We start from the raw sequence: 22,993 nt of genomic DNA on the forward strand, positions 1-22,993 counted from the left end.
GTGCTCACAGGTGGGGCCGCCTTTCAGAGAACGGTTGAATCTGTCACCCAGGAGGAAATGCAAGACCGCTGCGCCGTCCCCCGAGCCCCTGCCACCCCAGGGTCAGGAGCCGCAGAGCCGCGAGCCAGGGCCCGCCCCGCCCCAGGGCCTGCGCCCCACGCACCTTGATGTACTCGCTCCAGTGCTGCAGCAGGGCCTGCTGCCCGCCCTTCACGCGGCTGAACAGCTGGTACATCTGGGCGAGGTCGGGCACTCGGTTCTCGTCGAGCAGCTGGTCGAGCCCTGCAACGGCACGGAGAGTGTCAGGCGGCTGGGCAGGGGTCCGCGTGCGGGGCCGGCCGACGCGTATTTCGGGGGGGGGGGGGGGGGGGGGCGGCAGCCGGCCCAGGCCACCAGGGCAGAGCTGCGGAGGACGCTGGCGGGCGTGACCTCTGGGGCCGGAGCCCTGGCCACCTGGCACTACCATCAACAGATCAGCAGGTGTGTGTGTGGCGGGGGCCGAGTCTAAGCTGTCAGTTCATTCACCACACTTGCTGTGTAACAAGCTGTGGGAGAAGCAGCTGTCCATCGGGGATCTTGAAGAACTTAACAGAGCACTTTTGGGGTCTTACTGTTTTAGGTGTTTAGATTTCTATGAAGCCTTTCTGAAACAGCACTGAGATCAGGAAGAGAAGACGGGCTCGGTGTCTCTGTGGTGGCCATGCTGGGGGGGGGGGGCAGGGTAGGGCAGGTGCTTCCGTCACGTGGGCACACTATCCACACATCAAGGGAGGTACAACCACACATCCTACCAAGGGCTCCGAATGTTTATTTCTCCGAATTACATTTGGAGCTACTGATGCAATAAGTTTCTTTTTGCAAATAATTTTTTACAATTTACCTTCCCGAAACCCTAAATGTATTTCTTCTCTAAGAACTCAAAAACTACAGCTTATTTTTCAAATGTCTCTGATAAAATTTAGGTTAGGCTTACGTATAATTTACCATGTTCTTGGAAGAATTTATGCAAATTTCTATTTTCTTAAAGTCCTTTATTCTTAGGACTCTTTTAGGCCGCTCTCGAGGGCCGTGGGGCTGTCTCAGGGCGAGAGCTGTGGGCGCCAGCGCCCGTGGGCACCGCACGAGGGCCCGGCCGCGAGCCAGCCCGAGGTCTCCCGGCGGCCTCCGCTGCGGTTTCCTGCTCTCCGCCCGACGCCTCTCACGGTTCCTCCGAACGGACGTTCTGCTCAAGCCAACTAACGTGCTCACCAGCGCCAGGGATTTTTCGTGCATGTCTTATCACAACACAAGTCCTTAAGCGGGTATTTACGATGTTTCAGTCACTTCCCTAAAATGTCAAGGGTGACCATGCAGGGTAACTGACACCAGAGTCAGGAAAATGTACCTTTCTGCAGAATTGCTGTTAAATGTTCTCCTAACAGCTGTTTCTCCACACAAGCAATCAGTGGTTTCCTATTATGAGGCAAAAAGACAAAGTGTTAGCAATTAAGTTAATGGAGAGACTCTGGTCACCCGTGGAGATGGGGCGTTTCATGGTCGACAGACGCAACAGGGAGCTCACAAACAGCCACTTCCCTCCTAGAGGGACAACCTCCTGCTGTCCGTGGACTCTGAAGGCTTTCTAAAGACAATCCAGGGAACAACACGGAGACCAGGGGTCCAGGGAAAAGGAGACCCTGGCCGACAGAGACAAGGTGCTCTGCACCCCCACGCCTGCCTGGCAAATGAGGCTTTCCTTCTGAATGCGAGGCATGCTGGCTCCGCCCCCCCACCCCAGAGCCCCACCCCTGCTCCAGGCCCCATGACCCCCCTCCCATCACCACTTATCAAGGAAGCTCCTCTGGGAGGCCCACGCCACAGGAATGTCACACGGAACTGGATATTTGAAACTCTGGAACATCACCAAGGGTGACAGTCACGCGGACACGCACTACTGTCCTTCCCGAGTACATATTCCACAGCTCATTTCATTTTAGTTGTTTTCTTTTTTAAAATCAGACATGCGTTTTAGTCCCAGGATCATTAATTTTGGGCACCCCCCCAAGCCTCTGCTTCATAAAGAACTTTGCAACGGCCCATCTTAAACCTCACAGTGACCCCAGAGAAAGCACATACCTCCCTCCCAAGGGAGTGGAGGCCAGGGACTGTGCCCACTGAGGGGCAGAGTGCGGGGCAAGGGTCTGCCTCAGGAGGGGCAGTGGGGCGACAGGAGGGGAGGGCACAGGTCACAGGGCGGAGGTGCCAGCAGGGACGGCCAGCAGTGCGCCTGAGCCTCCTCAAACAGCTTCAGGGACACTTATCAGCTGGCAGTGGGTGGCCTCTCCTTGCGGACTACTGAGTGACGCTGCTGTGAGCATTTGCAAGTTTTGCGTATGTTTCATTTCTCAATGTAGGCGTAGAACCGGAATGTCGGAAAACACCTAACTCTGTCTGCTGCTCTGAGGAGCTGCGCGTCTGTCTTCGGGCAGCTGCCCGTGTTCCCACTGGCCACGCGCGCCCGCTCCAGCTTCTCGCCCTCACCATGCTTCCTGCTGCCTTTCTACTCAAAAAGCCACTGCAGCGGGCGTGGGGTGGAGCCATGCTGACGTGCTGATGTGTAGCTGTCCAGTGATGGGCTCCTCCAAGGGACTTTTCCTGGGTTCACAGAACCGCTGCCCCCAGGGGGTGTGTGGCCTGGACGCCATCACAGTTCCCACGCCACGCAGCACCCGCGTGAGCCTGGGGACGGGACAGGTCCCGGGCAGCCCCAGGGAACGCGCTGCCTCGGCACCCAGGCACCCGAGGATCGATCTAACCTACAGCGACAGGTCACCAATCGTGCCAACCAGCAAGAGAGCGGGTCCTTCCCACATCGAGGGACAAGAGTCCCCAGGGCAGGGCCTGCCGAGTGACCTGGCTGTGGTGTCAGGCGTGCGGCAGGTCACAGGGCCAGCTTGAGCATGCTGCACGCTGCATGTGTGAGCTGCCGTCCGCTGTGCTCTGGGGACAGCTGGGGTCGGAAGGGGTGCCTGGAGGCAGGTGTGGCTTTGCTCACCCTCAGCTTCCCTCTTCTGCCCCTAACAACAGCTGTGCACTTCGTGACATCTGAGTCACCCAGCGTGGCAGAAGCCGCCTCGGTCAGTGCGCCCTCCACCCATCTGTGCCCGAGCCTAGAGGTGAACCTCCGTTACCTGTCATTCCTTTGCTTAAATGATATACATACACTTCTGAGCAATACACTTACTCAGATGGGGAGGAACCTCCAATCTAGCATATACACAGACGTGGATGAACACGCACGGAGCAGAAAAGGGCCGCTGTGGCCTCCGCCTACAGCTCGTGCAGCAGGACGCCCAGCGGCCCCGGGCCCTGCCCCTCCTCCACCCTGAGCCGGGCTGGCGATCCCTACGCTTCGCCAGGACCTACCCCACACACACGTTATCTCCCTGACTGGTCCCCGAGCTAGCTTGGCCTGCTCTTGAACTTCATGGTATGTGGAAAACGTCAATAGAAAAACATGTAGCGGACACTCCACACAGAATCTCATCCAACCCTGATGGGACCTACGGGCACGATCTGATGCAGTCCGTCATTCTCCCTCCTCCTCCCCGTGCACCCCTGCGCCATGGCTCCGCGGTCCCCAGCGGACCTGGAACACGGCTGTGCTGGCTGCAGCAGGACTGTCCTTCCCTGCGGAGCTGGGGCTCCCCGTTGGCCTCTCCAACGTCTAGCAGCAGCCTCCCCTCTCCTCTCCTGACCCCCGTTCCCCGTATTCTCAAGTGTCATGTCTCTGCCCCACTGCGCCTTCCGCCCTTCAGTCTCTCCTCCGCCGCCTCTCTCCCTAGCTCTCCTCACTTGAATAAATGTTACGTGCAGGCTGAAAAACACATGCACACGAGTGTTCCCTTTTACTTTTCCCTAGCTACTTACCAACCTCAGGTTTAGAGAAAAAAAAGTTAAATGAAAAAAAAATAATAATGTGACATAATACCATAAATACAAATTACAGCTACATTCCACGTCTAACAAAAAGCTCACACCCCAAAGTGCCCGGTGTTCGACTACACTCCAAGAACAGCATCCGTCATCTCTAAACCCCAAGAGGCCAAGTACCCTGGCCTCAAGTACTCCTTTTGGATAAGAACTCACGACAGGGCACTTGTGACTCAGGTGCTGGATAATCACAAATAACAGAAGCAAGCCACGCTAATGACACAAGCGCTCTGACAGCACTGGAGGAGTCCACAGAGGTACCACTGATTTCAAGAGCCAGCCAGGAACAGGGTTCACCAGGATCAAATTGCAAAAACTGAGTAAATGAATAGTACTCACTGTGTGCTGTGGTCTAAATACGTGATTACTCGGTCTCCTTCTTCCTCTAAACGCTTACTTACATGGTTAAGATATTCTGGAACCTTCCAAACACAACATTTAAACACGTCAGTTACAAAGATTCTTTTTTTTTTTTTTTTTTTAAGTAACAAAGATTCTTGCGGTTACCCAAGAAGCTGAAACATCACTGTCCGTAGAAAAATTTTAAAAAAAGGGGGTGCACCATTTATATTCAAGGCAAATGTAAGAACAGATGAACAGGGAGAGCAGGGGCCATGCGGGGGCAGGTGCAGAGTACAAAGGCTCCTCAAACTCCGTTCTGGGGAGTAAACTCGACGTCCAGAGGGGCGCCTCCCTGCCGTGTCCTGCTCACTGCTGAGCTCCCAGGACGCGGCGCTGGGGCCGGAGGGCCGCAGCACCTGGGTCAGCGGGTGCAGGCCGAACGGCAGGCAGGTGCCCCTCCAGGTGTGAGCGGGGTCAGCAAGAGCTAACTGGCAGGCGGGTGTTCGGCTGAGGGCGCTGGGCAGCTCGCGTTTTGCGCTTCTGGAGGCATTTCTGCCGGCACCTGACGCACAGGGGCCCCGAGATGCGCCCTCTGGCCTAGTGGTGGCAGCGAGGCCAGGCGCTGCACATGACGCGTCCTCTCCAAAACCGGGATGGGAGAACCGACGGTCAGTCTGTGCCACAAGGAGCGACACAGGGGGGAGGTCCCCAGGGGCTCCCTGCGGTCCCTGCTCTGGCTCCTCTGAAACTGCTTGCCAAGAATTTGGGTTCATAGGATGACTATTCTGTTTATTCCTGGGGTCTTTGGGTAATGGTTTCCAATGCCTCATGCGGATGGAAGATCTGAGGTGCGCTTGGGTTACCTTCACAGTTAAAACTGAGCTTTTATTCTCCAGCTTTAACTTGAGTTACTTTACGTGAAGAAGCGATCTTACTGGCTTTGCTATTTGGCAGGGGAAGGGCAGTAAGAAAGTTTCTAAGTCAGGGGTGCCTGGGCGGGTCAGGTGGTGGAGCACCGAACTTTGGCTCAGATCATGATCTCACGGTTCGTGAGTTTGAGCCCCGAGTCAGGCTCACTGCTGTCCGCACAGAGCCCATTTTGGATCCTCTGTCCTCTCTCTCTGCCCATCCCCCGCTCGTGCTCACTCTCAAAAATAAACATTTGTAAAAAGTTTCTAAGTTATAAAAAATCAGTTCTTTCCTTGAATAACAATGGAGCTTGTTACTGAGAATTTCAGCCAGATTGTGGCTTTCAGAAGATTTCTTATAAAATCTGTATGTGCAAAGACAAACTTTCAGAAGTTAACTTAAACACACATCTATAAAAAGAAATAAGGAGATTCCAAAGCGCTTGTCTTACCTCTCTCTCTTGCATTAATCTCTGGCCTTCCGCAGCATACAAACAATTAGTTTCTTCCAAAAATTTCACTTCAAATGAATCTTTATACACCTAAGAAAAGAGCGAAGTTGCTGACCAATTAGAGAAAAGAAATCTCCTTTGGAAGCACTGGTGTACCCAGGCTTTCAGGGAGCATGGCTGCAGTGGCCGCTCCCGAGGCCGCCTCAAGTGCCACAGGCCCTCGCTCTCACCTTGGAGCACTGGGTCTGTGTCCTAAGGGTGCTTTCCTCTGGGGCTCCCGGTCTGGCATCAGCCTGACAATCACTCCCCTTGCTCATTTGTAACACACTTTTATTTCATTTTTTTGCATTTAAATCTTTCATCCACCGGTTTACTTTGGTGTAAGCAGCACAGACTGTCAGGAAGTACGGGGGCACTCAGGACAGCACAGCTCGCCCGAGGCCGGAGGGCGCGCCCGGCAGGCGTGGAGGCGGACTGCTGGGGAGCGCCGGCAGCATCTAGGCCGCATCTAGGCCGGGCCGGCTTACCTGGAGGCCGGAGAGCATGCTCAGCAGACTTCGTAATAAGCTCCGATCCACGGCTTCGCCGTTTCTTTCTCGTTCAATCAACAGCAGGATTCCATCAATACTTTTACTCTGAACCACTTTATCGCTGATGATATGGTTTCTAAACAGCTCCAGTCCCATATCCCTGTACAGACAGCAAAAACAGAACGACGTTTCAGTTCCATGTCTTAGAAGTTCTAGGGGAAGCTCCACGCTACACTGTGGCTCTCAGCCCCTGTCCATGTGCTAATTCTCTCAGTCTGCCTGTCAAGAACTCCTTCATGGTGTTCTCGTTTTTGGCCAGCCTAGTGTGCCTCGTATTTGCTCTTATCAAGGCCGTGTCCTGGGCGGGTCAGGCGTGTCACTGAGAAGGACATCGATCTGTCAGCGCCATAGCTCACGCCCTCCTCCTGTGGCGGGTCACAGACTCGCCACGGGTCAGCCTGCGACCCCTCCCTTTTCTGTCTCCGGTTCCTGTCCAGAGCGTGCCATACACCTCTTCCTCAGCCAGCACTCGGTCCCCTCCACTGGTGACTGGAGTGTGAAATGTGCCATTAAGAGGCCACCACGGGCCCCTGGCTTGTCGCTGAGGGACTGAGAGGAAATCCAGCTCTGAGCTCTGTGCAGACACCACCAGACAACAGGTCCTGTGCTGCTCCAACAAGACCCGGTGCCTGGACCCAGCGGGGTCTCCTGAGCGGCAGCGAGCAGTGGGCAGGTCAGCATGGCTTCCAGGGGGCCTCGTCTGTGGTGAACCCTCTCCTCCAAGCACACCACTCGGGGCCTTTCTGGGTCCCTGCAGGAGATGCAGGCCTGGGTCCCCTGTGCACTTGGGAGGACACAGCAGTCAAGTGCAGCAGTCAGCCCTGCAGGCTCAAGCCGGCTGCCTGAGTTTGAATCCGGCCCCGCCGCCTGCCTGCAGTCCGCTGGGTCTCCGCCTGTCCTTCCTCAACTGTGAACAGCATCCCTTGCACTGCTTTACCCCTGGAAACCCCTTCCCCTGGGCCAGGCAGGGAGCTGGTGCGGTACGGAAGCCATGTTCACTGTTGCTAGACTCTTCTTCCTAAAACCTCAACCTCTGCTTAGGGCTTCAGCGGCTCCCGGTCACCAGCCCCTAGGAGGCCCCCCTGCGGTCTTCCAGCTTCTGGCCTCCCTTCCCCCACACCCCGTGTGTCCCGGCGGCTCCTGCTTCCACACAGACCGCACTTCGAGCTCGCCGCTTCCTCTCCTCCGCTGCCACCCCCCTGGCTCAGCCGCTCGCTGCCCTGGCTGGCTCTGTGAAGCTCAGGCCCGGGCTGGGGCTCCTCCATCCCCGTCCTGCCTGGAGCCTCGGACCGCACTATCCTGCTCAGCTTTTCAGCCCCGACAGCGGTCCGAGGCTGCCATCGGCTAGGCCTGAAGCAGGGCTTAGAGCTTACACGACACATCATGTTGTGAACTATGTTCGGATCTGGCGGCCCAGCCGCGTGGGAACCCGCTGCCTCAGTTTCTCCTTCTGCGGAGCGGAGGCGGTAACAGCCCCGACGGAGCTGCACCGCGGACTCGCTCAACGAGCAGGCGCTGGAGCTCTCAGAAAAGCGCCTTCAGCGCGTGCTCTGCCGCCGTCCCTGGTGCCGTCCGTGCGACCTCTCTGAACACAGGCCACCCCTTCCGCAGCCACAGGCGCCCACGGAGGAGCGAGCGGGAGGAGCCTCCCAGCCACGAGTTCTACAGCTGCGCACACGATGTAGACAAAACGCTCCGAGGGTCTGGTAAGCAGAGGTCACGGACACCTCAGGAAGGGCAGTGTCCATGCCTCAGGTCAGAGGAAACCGATGCGGAGGAAACTGAAAAGCACCTTGTTAAAGAACTTGGGTTTAAAGGGGACAGGAAAGCGAGCGTCTATGCCAGCAGAGACTAGGAAGAAGCCGAGGGCGACATCAGGGCCAAGTCTGATCAGGAGGCAGAGTGGCGATGGGCGTCAGTAACAGGGAATGGAAGTCAGTGACGAGCACCCAGAGCCACAGAGTGGCGAGTCCCAAATCCACGCTGTCCCTGCAGGATGCTGTGCGACTGACAAGCAAACTGAAACGAGGTCTCTGCCTGTGCGGTTGGTCCGCCGGGTGGGGGGCTGTGGGGGCCTCGGGCCTCGGTCTGGTTGGGGCCGGGTGCTGGAGAAAGTGAGCGCCTCGGCCTCTCCCTCCCAGGCAAGGTGAGCAGTGTGCCCTTGGCTCCGGACGGCCCCGATGCGCAGTGCCCAGTGATGGAGACGTGCCTTCCCACAGTCCTGCTCGTCTGCCCGCCAGCTGCAGTGTCACACGCACTGCAAGCTGGGCGATGTGTCCCAAGGGGCTGCTCCTGGGCGTGACCGGCCCGGCTTGGCCCCCTTGCTCCAGGGCTAGGGTGCGACTGGGCCTGGACATGTGTGCTAGTGACTCTGGCTGACACAAAGGAGCACAGACACAGCCCTACTGACTAGGACACTCACCAGATAGAAGGAAGCATGGAATTCTGGAGTACGTAAGTGCGATCCAAAAACAGGAAAATACTTCTGATCATGATCTGGCAATTAGAAAAGCATTAATTTATGTAACTTACTCCCTAAATACTCAGGATCAGGCCTTCTGAGCGGCAGCTGCCTCAGTCGCACGGTAATGGTCTCCTGATGACGGACCCCACCAAGACCATCACGACTGATTTCCCCCCAAATTTAATTGCTCCTTTGGTGTTTGACTTTCATCTCTTTAGACTATAGGGAGATCTGGCCATTTTCTGCCTGATGTGGTAACCTCATGAGCCTGAAGAGACGCTCTAAGCTTTTTAAACAATCAGTCCTCGTCCCCTCGGCGCGAGGCTCTCGGCCGTGTGTTTGACTCACCCCTGCAGGCAGAGCAGGGACGACACAGGATCACCAGCCCGGGGTTCTCCTACCACAGCCTTCCCGGCAGCCGTGCCTCTATTCTGAGCGCGCACCAGTTGCCTGGCCCGGAAGAGGCACCTTTCTCGTCCCCGACTCGCCTCATTACTAGGAGAGCCACGTGACCACGCTTGCCCTCACAGCCAGGCCCCTACAGACTCACAGGCAGCAAATCAAAGCCGCATCCCTACATCTGCAAAGTCTAAGACTCTGGCTCTCCAATTACAGTTAAAGCCTGGAAATCAGGCTTGATTATCAGGAATAAACTGGGGTTAAAAGAAACTTTAGAGACCGATTCAGGACTCAGCTCAGGTACCATGGACTGTCAGGTTAGTCTGAAGGTCAAGTTAGCAGGCAACCCCAATCAGGACAGGCAGTCCTTCACACGCTGCTTTTCTCTGCCCTGTTGCTCGACTATGTTGAGCTGGACGGCAGCATTCGGCCCAAAACAAAACCCCACCCAGCGCCTCTCTCTCTCAGCCCATGGTTGGGCCCACACTGTCCTCAGATGGGTGAGGAAGACGGGCACGGCCATCTTTGGTTAGCAAAGGGGGAACAGCTGTCCAGCCTCCTTCCTGCTCAGCTACAGCAGCGGGAGAACGGGACCAAGAGGGAGCGCGCCAGTGAGACCAGACACCGAGCACTACCGACGAAGGTGACGGGCAGCTCAGCGTCTCTAAAACCAGGGTTACCAGGAAAGTCAACACGCTTACCATTTGTCTGCAATGATCTTGCCAGCATGTGTTAATCTTCTTTAAAAATAAAACACTATCTAGCGAGTCTGTGCAGACCTGCTAAGGAAAACTTCAGAAATGCTGGCCAATGTAATTATTACAGCTCTAACCCCTTAACCCCAGCTCTGGACACAGGATATACACATCGTTTTGTTGTCAGAATACAGAAGGACCAGGGGTGCCCATGTGGCTCAGTCAGCTGAGTGTCCGACTTGTGACTTCGGCTCTGGTCACGATCTCATGGTTTGTAAGATCGAGCCCCACACTGGGCTCTGTGCTGACAGTGTGGAGCCTGCTTGGGATTCTCTCTTCTTTTCAAAAATAAACTTACAAAAAGAATACTAGAGGACCACAGGGACCCAGGTGCGGGTTTTCTGCATTGCCGCACAACACTCCCAGTCTGCCATGAGCCCCCAACTGCACCCCCCCCCCCGCCTCTCGTGTCCCCCTTGCTGCTGCGAGGCCAGTTCCTAGTGGAGGCCTGCTGGCTGTACCCACCATCAGGTCACAGGCTTCATAGGTCTGGGTGGCTGGACCTAAGGACTTATCCTGCAAAGGGTGGTGGGGGCAGACAGTGACCCGCACCATCCCAGTGGTGACAAAGCAGGTCAACTATTAAGAGCAGCAGGGACCAGGCAGCTGGAGGGAGGTGGCTGAGGTTTAACTTTAACTTATAGTCTCAATGAGAACTGATGTGAAGTCTCATTCATGCACCAAATTAGAACACTCTCAGCTCAATAATTAGAATATGTTTTTTAAGAAAGCCCGACATACTGCTTATAGAAAAAAGAAACCCCAGTATGGGCTCCTAGAGCAAACTACGGCCAAAAGTGGGGAGCATGGCCTTCACAGGTTTGGACAAAGCCACAATCATAAATGTCCACACGCTACTTCATGGCTTACAAAAGCCCTCCCCCATCTCTGCGCCTCCAGCCCCACAAGCACACAGCACAGACATTGCCCCCTCTGTGCAGGCCTGGCTCCAGGACCCGGGACTAGTGCCGAGCCTCCCTGAGCCCAGTTTCTTCCGAGCTGGCAAGAGGTTATGCGGAAGGTTCACAGCATGTACGGAGGCAGCACACAGGCCGGCACACGAGCCATCGATCAGACAGGCATTGGAGCCTCCGGTCGGCAGGGAGGTGTGTCAGAAGGAGGGGAGCCGGTGGAGGGCAGGAGGCCCCCAGGACTTTGGGAGGAGGACAGGGTGTCGGGAGAGCTGTGAGGAACTGACAGGCACACCTGCATGCTTGTCACACAAGAGCAGCTGACCTCACCCCAGCAGTCCTGGCCACACATCTTATTTTTTTCCTGGGGCTTTGCTAAAAAAATCACAAATCGTACGTCCTAGCAATGACCCAGTCGTTCAAGGGTTAACATGCTATCCTGCAAGAACTCTTTTGTGATTGCGCAAATTTAGAGTGACCTGTGATACCAGAACCTTACACGAACATTCTGAAAAAAACAAAGAGTAAGTCACAGGCACACGCAGCGGGGACCCGGCAGCTCTGGCACCCGGTGCTGGACACAAGCCACTTGCTGACACCCTGGGAGGTCTCCATGGCAGTCTGCATCAGATGGGGGGCCAAGCTCTGTCGGATGGTGGGGGTGCCCGAGGTGAGACCCCCAGCAGCCAATCCCTCACCACCGGAAAGCGCAGGCGCTGCAGGCAAGCGGTACTCGGCCCGGCGCAGGGTTTCCTTGGGAGGGAGGCCCCGCGTGCAAGGCTCACTACCCGAGACGCTGCTCCTCAATTAGCCGGGTGAAGCCATCACCGGCCATTTCCCATGGGAAGCAGTGTGAAACGGTAAGGCCGGCACGAACTGAGCTCCAGCCCTCTTCGTAGCAAAGCCTAGAGCCTCAATGAGCACCCTCGGGGCGTAAGACACATCACAGGCTTCCCTCAGAGGCTCCCAACACTGTCCCCTCTGGTCTGGAAAAGGGCCAGGCCTGGTTGAGGGTGTAAGCAGGGGTCCGTCACGTGTCAAACAGCAAACATGGAACCCTCATAGGGAAATGCGAATGCGAATGTGGCCTGCGACCACAAGAAGAAAGAAACCCCAAACACAATGCCCACGCCAAAACTGAAAAGTGCCAGGTTCTCTTTCTGCCCACTTGCCCACACTGGGTTACCCTGCTCTCCTCCCCCAGCAGGGAGCGCGCGGCAGGACCACCCACCGCGTCCCAGCTCACCGCCTGACACTCCGCACCCACTCATGACGCCCTACGATCGCAGAGAGTGACATTTTCTTCCACATTTATCAAAGCTCGCGGTTTGGACTACTGAATTCTAGCCTCCCTCATTCGTCTACAAAGACCACGGAGGCAGGAAGCCCGTCGTGGTCACCTCTGGGCCGCAGGCCTTGTGCTGGCAGCGAGCGCGGTGTGGACACACCGCCCAGTCTGCTGCGGGTGCCCCGCACATGCACACTGATGACACGCTGGTCCCGTGGGCAGAGGGTGTTGGTGAAGAAGCCCAAGGCCCACTCATCTACAGAGTACGAAGACACAGGAACGTGTGAAGATGCCGGCGGCCACGGGGGACCCCCCACGGAGGCCAGCAGTGCTGGGGCTCACAGTGCGCAGGAAGCCGTGGTAGTGGGGGAAGGCCTATCGCCAGTAGCAGGAACTTATCTCGGAAGGAGCACGTGCAGAATGCAGACACGTGAATGAGGGGACGGTTGGCACTGTAAGAAAATCGCAGTGATGACAACTTTTTCCAGCAGGGCCTCTGGCCTCCCCGAGCACTCCTTCCGCTGCCCTTGGCAGCAACATGTGGTCAGCAGGCTGGAGGCAGTCCTTGGCTCGTAGAAAGCAGCCCCATATGAGGTCCAGAAATGCCCCGGGGACCCAAGACCCGAACATGCCCACCCTGGAGTACTCCAGCCGCAAGGGCTTGGGCATCCATAGCAGCGCTGACCTCGGTCCCCCAAGCCTGGTGAGGCCATCCCCTTTCAGCAAATTGAGCTCTGAGGGCAAGACTGTGTCTCCATCAGCCATCCTGCCCCCCCTCAGCCCCTCCTCGGCGCAGAAGTGCTCCCAACAGCCCCAGCGGACTGGCTGCCTTTTCCTTATACCCCAGGGGCTCCTCCGGGGCTCTGAAGCCCTCACCACTCGGACCCTAAATGCATATCTTTATGCCTTCATCGATCCCCCTGGGGTTGAAGCGCTAAAGGGCCAGAACCTGCTTCACTCCTGTGTGTTTCCAGGGCCCTGCATCCTCTCCGGAACAAGAGCTGCCTCTGATCCACCTTGTCACCAGTCTCCTCCTGCCTATGTTACTCCCAAGCATGATCCAAGTGCACTGGATTCTTGCTTCAAATGCCTGCAAGGGCCCTCCGACGCGCACAGACTTGAGTCCAGACCCTTCAGAATGTGCACAGCACAAAGATTCAAACCCAAGCTGCCACTCAGAATTACAGAATCACAGCCTCAAATTCCACCAGCGCACCCGGGTTCCGGCCACGCCCCCAGCGTGCCGCTCCAACAGCTCTTTCCTTCTGGCTGGCCACGCCACATGCATCCTCCACGATCGGACTCCAGGGTCACCTCCTCTGGAAAACTCCACGCCAAGCGCTTCCTGCACTGCAGTGCCTGTCCTTGGTTCTAATAATTTAACATCCTGGAACTCAAGATGCCTCACACCATTAAAGACATTTCATTATCTTTCTTCTTTAAGGAAATACGTCGTTTCTAGAAGCATGGTTTTTGTCAAGGCATCAAGGAAATGTGACAACGCTGCCCCCTGCCTATATCTCGGCACCAGGACCACCAGGAAGGCAGAAAGGAGGCGACGTCATCACTTCCTACGGTCAGACAGAGGTCTGCCACAAGGGACAGAAGTTCTGCCTGGAAGGTGGCCTGCAGGAAGACCCAGACCACCGGCCCGAAGTTCCAGCAGGTGACACCGTGAGCAGAGAACCCACTGAGCCAAGCTGGGACCCCCCCACCCACACGACCGTGAGCCTACGAGCGGGTGCTGGGTTATGTTGCCAAGTCTGCGGGCATTTGCTATGCATCAGAGTAACTAACACAGACAGTTTTTTTTTTTACAAGAATAAAGGATAGCAAAATAGAAAATAAGACACTTACCAGAAATCTTCCTAAACACTCCAACCAGACCCAATAAATGGACGCTCTTTTGCTTTAATAAGATAAATATATAATAAAAAATTCCACTTAAAAAAGTCATATTAGGTCACATGAAACAGATGTTAGGTTTTGTTCTAAAATAAAAGGGAATTTTGAAAGCTGTTGTTTTAACATTAACAACAGTCATTACTTGTTTATCCTATTAATGTTCAGTCTCAAAAGATTTCGGTAATGAATAAACTCATGAGCCAAAAAAAGGATATTCTCTGAACTGCAGGATCTGCGCTTCCACATGATCTTCACAGACCTGGCGCAGCTGTTTGTAGAGCGTCGGGGAAACTTTGTGAGAACAGAGATTTTCAACAGCCTAAAAACAAAAGGAACGAGTGAATTCTTCACCATGAATAACAAATTATTTCTTTAAAAAGACCTGTGTATGTGAAATCACAATCATAACAGACACACACCCCCTTCACACTTACATGAACTACAAATAAACCGTTACGTTCAAGCGCAGGGCGATTACTGTCAGAACACGGAAATCCAGGAAGGGCCTGGTAAAGGTGGTAACGACAGCTGACACCAGACGCAGACCGACGGCACGCTGGTGTCAGCGCACGACCCCGGGGCCCCGCGTCGTGCCCGCGCGCACGTCCAAGCGTCTGCGCCGCACCACTTGCTTTCTGGCGCAGCAGTTTCTAAACCTGGCCACTCGGCACTCTCACCCGGGACTTTAAAGCAGACCTGGAACGTTCCCATCCGTGTGTCTGAGGTGGAAGACGCAGGGAAGGCGGACGAGTGACGACTGTAACGTGCGACCAGGGCAGGAAACCACCGACCCGGACCCCCGAGACCACTTCCACGGCGGGGAGAGCACGGGGCAGTTCCCGCCCACGGCGCGGCGAGGGCGCTCCTGCGGGCCCAGGCCACACCCGCTACGTTATTCGCTTTCCTACGTGTTTCTGTAGGCTGCATGCGTAAATTACTCAGGTTTCTCTTAAATTAATGAAGAAACACGTTGTATAAGCAGAAACATTTTTCTTAAAATGTTTTTATCCTCATCAAAAATGTTTGTATATTCACACCCGTTCTAATAAAATTTCTTTTCAAACTTCATGTACAGCATCTCATTCAATCCAAATGAGATACTAAAAAAAGAAATGTAGTTTTTTATGCTGACTAGTTTTGAACCGTCTAAAACAATGTGGGAGAAACACTTTAGAATCTGAATTTAACTCAAATACTATATTCCTGATGAGCTGGAAGTTCTTACACAGCCATTTGTTACAGCAAGTCTGCTGACTATCCACAGCCCTCATGCTTCGTACTGTAAGACTGCTACCTGCTCTAAGTAAATACAGTCATCACTACCACACAAAATGCACACCCACAGAGGTCAAAGGGAACCCAGAATGAGGACGTTAAAAATTATAACATGTTTTTGGGGACGCCTGGGTGGCTCAGTCGGTTAAGCGGCCGACTTTGGCTCAGGTCATGATCTTGTGAATCATGAGTTCAAGCCTCACCTAGGGCTCTGTGTTGCCAGCTCAGAGGCTGGAGCTGCTTCGGATTCTTTGTCTCCCTCTCTCTCCAACCCTCCCCTGCTCATGCTCGCTCTGTCTTTCAAAAATAAATAAACATTAAGAAAAGTTTTTAAAAAATTATGTTTTTTAGCAAGTTTATTATCAGTACAACAGCACAACATGGCTTTCCCCTACGTGCGTGCTGTCTTGCTATACAAATAAGGGCTCATCTACACTGTTTAAATCCCCCGATTTCTTTCTCAAACCCTCTAATTCCTTCACTCTGTAGTCCTGTCTTTACAACTCAAAGACCTATCCTTGTCTTTCTTAAAAAACCCAAGATAACCTGATGACAAATGCTTTTAATCACTGGGAGATTCCACAAACAAAATTATTACACAGTGGTTCTGATGTAATACATGAGGGAAACGTCTTTTCTTTGGTAAAAATCAGGAGCAGCTCGGTGGCACACGTCCTCCGCGGAGCATCTCACTGACGGAACCCCCCTGAACCAGGAGTCAGTGTCCTCAAACGGTCCTACCCCAGTTGTGACAGGCTGTCACTGCTGGTTTGTAACACCTTTTCTCACCTAGGTCCTATTTAGCACATGTTTGCTATTTACATGAAGCGCACTGAAGATCTGTTTTTAAAACTGAGAACCTGGGGCCTCTTGGAAGCACCAGCCAAACCCTGGCGTAGACAGGTTTGCTGCAGGCGCTGTCCTTTCTCCGTGTCTTTTGCTGAGTCACTGCTGGTGTCTTCATGTTACATGGGCACCCTCACTCAGGACAGTGCGGCCCTGGCAGGGCCCCTGGCTGCCTTTCAGTGACAGGAGCACTGTAACATCCAAGCCCCCTCCCCAGAACGAGTGCTGGGGCCGGAGCCCCGCCCGGGGGCACAGGGACCCCTGGGGGGGGGCAGGGAGCCCCGCCTCCCGCCCCACGTGCAGGAAGTCTACGGGTAGGGTGTGTTTCACGTTAGCCCTCGCGTGTGTAAGAGGTGCAGCGGACAAAGGAATTCAATTAATCCGACAATGACAGACAGGGGAGAAGCGGCCATGTGGTTGCGAAGGGTCCTCCTCGCCTCCACTCAGCCCCGGGGAGGCCGGCGGTCCGAACAGCCCAGGCGCAGCTCTCTAATCTCAGTCAGCCAGGCGTCCACGCCCAAGCCCTCCCCAGGCTGCTGTCTGTGCGGGGACAGACAAGGGCCCTGAAGCCAGATCAGAGGGGTGCGGGCGGCAGACCAGACCCGGTCCTTCTGCGGGGTGGAGCCGAAGCCCGCAGTGCGCAGGGCCCTGAGTGCTGGGCGTTGAAGCGACCTGCGGGGTGGGGAGAACTCAGAGCACCAATGAAATGAGAGCCCACGGTTCTGGAAGGTGATCTGTTTCGTGTAAAGGCCTCGAAGGCCACAGCTGAGATCAGGGAGAAAAAGGAGTGAAGGGTACCGTAGTGTGAGAAATCGTAAAGGAGAAAGGCCGGCAGGTACTAGGAGCACCTATTTACGTAGATGAAGGGAAAGCGAGAGGCAGCCCCCAGCCCTGGGGAAAATCACCCCTGGGCCAAGCCTACAGAGAAGGCTTGCCAGGGCCACGGCAGAACCCACACCTCACAGCTGGAGGCCAGCGCAGCGCCCTCCTGGCACACTTCTGGGTGCGTGGGGGGCAGCGACGGCCCCTGGGTAAGCAGTACTTGGTCTTGAAGGCAGACACCCCACGCCCTCAATGGCGGCCCGCTGAACAGTGATGAGCTCACTGCTCCGAAGAAGGTGCTAATCGGGCTCTACGCCCTGGGTTCCTGCCTGTAAGAAACGAGTACAGAACGACGTATAAGCTAAGTCAGAGCTCAGCTCTGAGTGGGAGGATATGTTCGAGAGGGATCTTACGTCACCTGGACGGGGGCAGCGTGGGCTGCAGGACCGACCCTGACCACGCAGGACACGCCAAGCTCCCAGATGCTCACAGTAAACTACTGAAGGCAGACCACGAATCGCACTGAGCGTCAGAACTGCTGATCTACGAAATCCTTTCTATTAAGCTGAAGAGCTCTGAGTTTGGATATTCTTCTCTGTTTCTGAGTAGCATCCGTATTGATTAATTGCTGGTTAGCTTGTGACTTCTCAGACTGGCCATCATGGCCATCACACAGTGTGTCTGTGTGTGTCTGCTCCTCCTTCCCCTCTGTGGCTCTCGGCTCCTCTTTCTGATCTGTCTAATCAGGTTGAGCCATCCTCTTAGAACACTGAGTACCTAACCCCACGTTCTCCTTCACCAAATCATCACCGAGCAGGAGGACTTCGGGCCCTCAGTCCGTGATCAGAACAGCACCGCTCTCCTCAGGACAGCCAGCCCCCCATGCTTTGTTTCTGGGCATCAAAAGTGCCCGAAATCAACACTTAGTCCTTCTCTGAAACCCCTCTCGAAAACGCAGACTTCAGTTATCTGTCATCCACCATGTGGCGACCAGGACTAAGACGCATAGGTAGGAGACACACAAGATAAACCTTCTTCCGCAGGTGGGAATTCCATATTTAAACTCAGGTCTTTAAAAACAGAAAAAATCTTCGCATCCAAAGTCTCCTCCCCCTGGCTCTGTCGGAGCGCAGGGTGGACGGGTAGGTGTCCGTGCAGACTGTCCGCTCCCCACACTTTGAAGCCCCCTCTCACGCAGAGACCACAGGGGACTAAGCAGCCGCGCAGGACCTGACTGCGCTTCCAGGGAGGCCTCCCAGTGTCCGCACAGTGAGGGATGCCTTGAAGGGGAGAGAAGAAACCCCACTTTGGGAAGACTATTCAATACCAAAACAAGAGCTTCTCCTTCAAATCATCCTGAAACCTCCTAAAAAACAGACACAGACAGACACAAAACTCCCTCAAAACTTTCATACTTCGGTGAGAATTGTCACTTTCACATAAAACTCCTCACAAAGCATTTACTGCACCATCTCAGCAAAAGCTCCGATGTGCTTAGAACGATGAGCAAGGGCACGGACTCCTGTAGCTTAAGATGAGAACAAAGCCAGCGTTCAGTATCTCCACGATGACATCACTTACAGTTTCCGTCCCGGACGCTTGCGAGAGGTCTGAGCACCGTATTCCCTGGAGAGGGACCTGCAGTCCGGGCACCTCTCCGTGAGTGGTCAGGAGCCCGCCTGCTCCCCTGCCCTGCCATAAGTCAATCAACTGCTCTCCACTGCCCCGCCTCCAGGGATGCCCCATGGAATGGGCGATTCCACTGGGGGGGGGGGGGGGGGAGCACCCCTAGCCCTCAGGGGGTCAAGATGCACACGGACACCCAGGACATCTGGACGTACGCGTTTATAGTAACGCGTACGGTGGCTGTTAGGAAACGCACTGCTGGGTAAAAGGTATGGCAACATCCTTCTACGAAAAATGACAGGCAAGCGACCCCAGATGGTCGAATCTCCAGGACAAGAAGAGTGACGAAACCTGGCTGAAGACAGCACACTGTATTAAACCAATAACCCTACGGGAGTTCAGGTGCTCGACGGCGCTCCGGCTTCTGGAGACGCAACAAGAGGAGCGGGTTAGCCCTGCTGCCTGGATGAGCCACACGCCGCACAGAACGCGGGAGATGGTTCGCGAGGCGCCACGCTCACACGCTGGGCCGGGAGCGACCGCGGTCTCGGGGAGGGAAACGAGGGCGCACACCCCGACTCCCCACCCTGCTTCCAGGCTGTGGAGCGGGTGCCAGGAGCGGAGGCTCGTCTCCGGGACAGAGGCCTGCAGGGAAGATGTGCAGCCGCAGACGGGCAAGGACGGGTCAAGGGTCCCCCTTCGAGGACTCGGCACCTGTGTCCGAACAACCTGCCGAGGACGGGGCAAGGGACAGCGGTGTCTGGTGCCCACACGGGACCTGGAAGAGCACCTTCCTACGAGCCAACTGGAGAGCCATTGAGACACTGGCCCTGAACACTCAGTCGGGGGTGCTGAGCCCCGGAGAAAATACCGTTCTAGTCCCCCCTGACTAACCTTAACAGCAGGCCTCTAACAGATCAAATGGTTTCCAAATAATTTAACATGTCCAGGATGAAACTCCAGAGTATTTCTAGAAATACAAAAATATCTACCACACAAATCAAGACTCACAGCATCTGACAGTCAATCAAAGGTTATCAGATGTGCAAAGAAGTAGAAAAACACAACCCTGATGGGGAGAAAACGCAGTCAACAGCAGCCTGGAGCTGACAGGAAAGAACCAGAAGACAGACAGGTGGAAACAGCTGGTGTAACTACATCCCCTCCGTCCAGAGGTTATGCAGTGACTGGAAAGATGGCGGAAAGACTCAAACTGAGCCCCCGGAGACAAAAACAGTGCGCAGAACGAAACTTTCACCAGATGGCACCACTGGCAGAGTAGACGCCGCGGAAGATCAGCCAACTTGAAGGCATGAACGACCTGAAGAGTTCTCCACCCTCCAAGGACATCCGTAGTTTACGATCTCTCCAGAGGGAGCCATGGTGGCTGCACCAGGAACTCTCTCAAACATTTAGGGGAAAGTAATACCAATTCTATACAAACTCTTCTAGAAAATGAAAAGATTTATCCGGAGCCTGCAAAATCGGCTTACGATCTGAAAAGTCAATCAATGCAATAAACTAAAAAAACAAACTTCGTGCGATCACCCCACCGGTTCCATGTACTTCTGGTAATCTCTCAGCAGACTAGGAACGGAAAGGAGCATCCTCAACCTGACGACGGGCACTTTCTGAAAGCCCACGGCCAATCACACTCCACGATGATAGACTGAAGAAGGCTTTCCCCACCAAGATCAGGAACCAAACAAGAGTCCCTGCTTTTATCGCTTCTGCACATCGTCACTCTGGTGGTCTGAACAGTGCACTGACGTAAGAAAAGGAATTAAAAGGCATGCAGATTAGAAAGAAGTAAAACTACCCCTTATCTCTGTTCATAGGTGACATGACTGTCTATGTAGAAAATCTGACGGAGTCCACAAGCCACTGGAAGCGAGGTGAGTTAGAGAGCAGTATGCTAGATCAACGTATAAACATAGTCTCTACTTCTACACACCAGCAAGAACCAAGATTTAAAACCATTACTTATAATATCACTAAAAACATGAAATATTTGGGGCGCCTGGGTGGCTCAGTTGGTTAAAGGTCAGACTTGGGCTCAGGCCACGATCTCACAGTTCGTGGGTTCGAGCCCCGTGTCGTGCTGACGGCTCAGAGTCTGAAGCCTGCTTTGGATTCTATCTTTCTCTCTCTGCCCCTCCCTCACTCTCATTCTGTGTCTCTCTCTCTCTCAAAAATAAACATCAAAAAAAACAAAAAAGAAAGAAATGCTTAGGGCTAAAAGTCACAAAAGCTCCAGTGGACCTACATACCAGAACTAGAAGGCACTGCCGAGAGAAAAGAAGGAAGACAAGGCAGAGAACTGTCCCTTGGGATCAGCTGGCAGCTGTGGTGCTGTCCGGACACCAACTTCCCCCACACCGATCTGGAGTTCAACATGATCCTGACCCAAATCGTAGTAGGCTTTTTTGTAGAAATTGGCAAATGTTCTAAAACTCACATGGAAATACAAAAGACCACTGCACAAGCACTCAAGTGGCTAAAATCAAAAAGACTGATTACACCACGTGTTAGCAAGGCCACAGAACACCTGGAGCTCCCCGCACTTGCTGGTACAGACACAGAATGGCACTCGGGCGCCTGAGGGGCCAGCTGGTTAAGTGGCCCACTCTTGACTCTGGTTCAGGTCACAATCTCACAGTTCCTGAGATCGAGTCCCACGTCCAGCTCCACACTGAGTGCAGAGCCTGCCTGGGATTCTCTCTCTCCCTCTCTCTGCTCTCCCCTGCAAGTTAAGCACGCGTGCATGTATGAGCTCTCTATCGAAAACTTAAAAAAACAAAAAGTAGTACAGCCACTCTGAAACCATGAAAGGCCTTAAAAAGTTCTGAGACTCTACTTCGCAATGTCTACTCAAGGTGAACGACACACACGTCCACACAAGACTTCGCTAATGTTCATAGCAGCTGTATGCATAACAACCTCAACCTGGAGGCCCAACCATCTGGCAGCCGGTGAGACGGGGGCGCTCCCACTGCTCAGCAACCAGGAAACGAGTCACCGTCACAAGGGGCAGGACACCCCCAGGCACTGTTCTAGGCGGGGCACACACGGTTCGCTTAAGCGAGATGCAGGCCAGCGGAGTCCGCCAGCAGAGAGCAGCGGTCTGCAGGCAGTGCGGCGCGGCAGAGACCTGAGCGCTTTTGTGTGGAAACATTCTACATCTTGACTGTGGTGCGGCATTTACACCTCAGTATAAAATTTACTGAAGCACATATTATATGTAAATTACACCTTAATAAAGTTGATCCAAAAATATAACAAACTCACGATAGTTTAAACAAAGAGAGACATGTGTCCATCGAACTGTCAAAAGTAATCTTTGGACAACGGGAACATAGGTGGTTTAATTTTCCTCTTTGTACTTTTTTGTAATCCCCATGATTTTTATAATGTAATCACTCATGCAAACAGAAAAAAATTCTTAACTCAAGTCTCTTAATAATAATCGTGGTATCGTGTTGTTACCTAAAATGTAGACAACTAATTAACGAGTGCCATTCTTTACCAATAGAAAGTCAAAAAGCCAGCGTCCTTATTAATAGGATGTACCAGTAGTAACGTGTACTTCTGACCATTTTTTGTTAAAAACATAAAACAAAATGTTTGTTAAAAACATAAAAGAAAAACAAAAGTACGTTAGATGAAACATAACAAACTGTCTCCATGTCTTAACTGCAGCAACCACAAAACAAAACGAGAAAACAAATCTATGTGAACAAGAAGTGTAGTAAGTGTTTTATGCAACAACCAAGTTATAAGAAGTCGTTGCATAGCTGGAAAGTTACCACAGTCGTGTGGCTCTTGGAAACACAGCTTTCTCCCGAAATGGCATGACTTGATCTTTGCAGGCAGCCTGAAAGGAAAAATCCCACAACCACCAAGAACCAAAGCACCGCCTCGGGGGGACGGGGCGGCGCAGGGCTCTTACTGTTCTTGTAGATGGCTTGTAGACGCTCGCGTTCCGAGTACTTCCCTCACTTCCGATCTGAAACAACACCGAGGACCACACGATCCGCGTCTGCACCACACTTCCTGGCCCTGGATCAGTGTGTTACCTACACAACCGTGACAGCACCCAAGGGAGTGAGGCGGGACGGCAGCCCCGCCGGGTCCGGGGCTCTCGGCAGAAAAGTGCGGTCACACGGCGCGCCCCGCCCGCCCCCGGCGGAGCCTCACCTGGTACAGCTCTTCCAGGTTGTACCTGATGGAGGTGCTGCTCTGCACGGCTCTCACCGCCTCGTGGAGCTTCTGCCAAGTGTCCTGCGTGTAGTTGTCCGGCAGTCGGGGTCTGTCTGTGGGTCCGGAGAGCCCGAGTGAGGCGGGCCGTGCTTCCGCGAGGAAGCCGCCGGGAGCCCCTCTCCGCCTCCGCCTCCGCGAGCGAGCCCCGGGCGGGCAGCGCACGCAGGTCGGAGGCGCC

The 22,993-nt window shown here is 54.1% G+C and overlaps 1 protein-coding gene across 1 annotated transcript in view; it reads right to left on the bottom strand.

Moving 5' to 3' along the window:
* CUL4A (cullin 4A) overlaps positions 1-22,989 on the bottom strand; it is a gene marked incomplete at its 5' end in the record, with an annotated part of 38,782 nt that extends 15,793 nt beyond the window's left edge. The window contains 10 exons of the mRNA XM_029938390.1: positions 164-282; positions 1,385-1,452; positions 4,312-4,394; positions 5,675-5,764; positions 6,202-6,364; positions 8,687-8,760; positions 9,829-9,898; positions 14,202-14,305; positions 22,505-22,561; positions 22,753-22,989. Coding sequence (XP_029794250.1) covers positions 164-282; positions 1,385-1,452; positions 4,312-4,394; positions 5,675-5,764; positions 6,202-6,364; positions 8,687-8,760; positions 9,829-9,898; positions 14,202-14,305; positions 22,505-22,561; positions 22,753-22,989 — 1,065 coding nt within the window. The remainder of the gene's footprint in view (positions 1-163; positions 283-1,384; positions 1,453-4,311; positions 4,395-5,674; positions 5,765-6,201; positions 6,365-8,686; positions 8,761-9,828; positions 9,899-14,201; positions 14,306-22,504; positions 22,562-22,752) is intronic.
* Between the last annotated feature and the right edge of the window lie 4 nt (positions 22,990-22,993).

The sequence above is a fragment of the Suricata suricatta genome, chromosome 4, assembly GCF_006229205.1.
Source record: "Suricata suricatta isolate VVHF042 chromosome 4, meerkat_22Aug2017_6uvM2_HiC, whole genome shotgun sequence".
NCBI lineage: Eukaryota > Metazoa > Chordata > Mammalia > Carnivora > Herpestidae > Suricata > Suricata suricatta.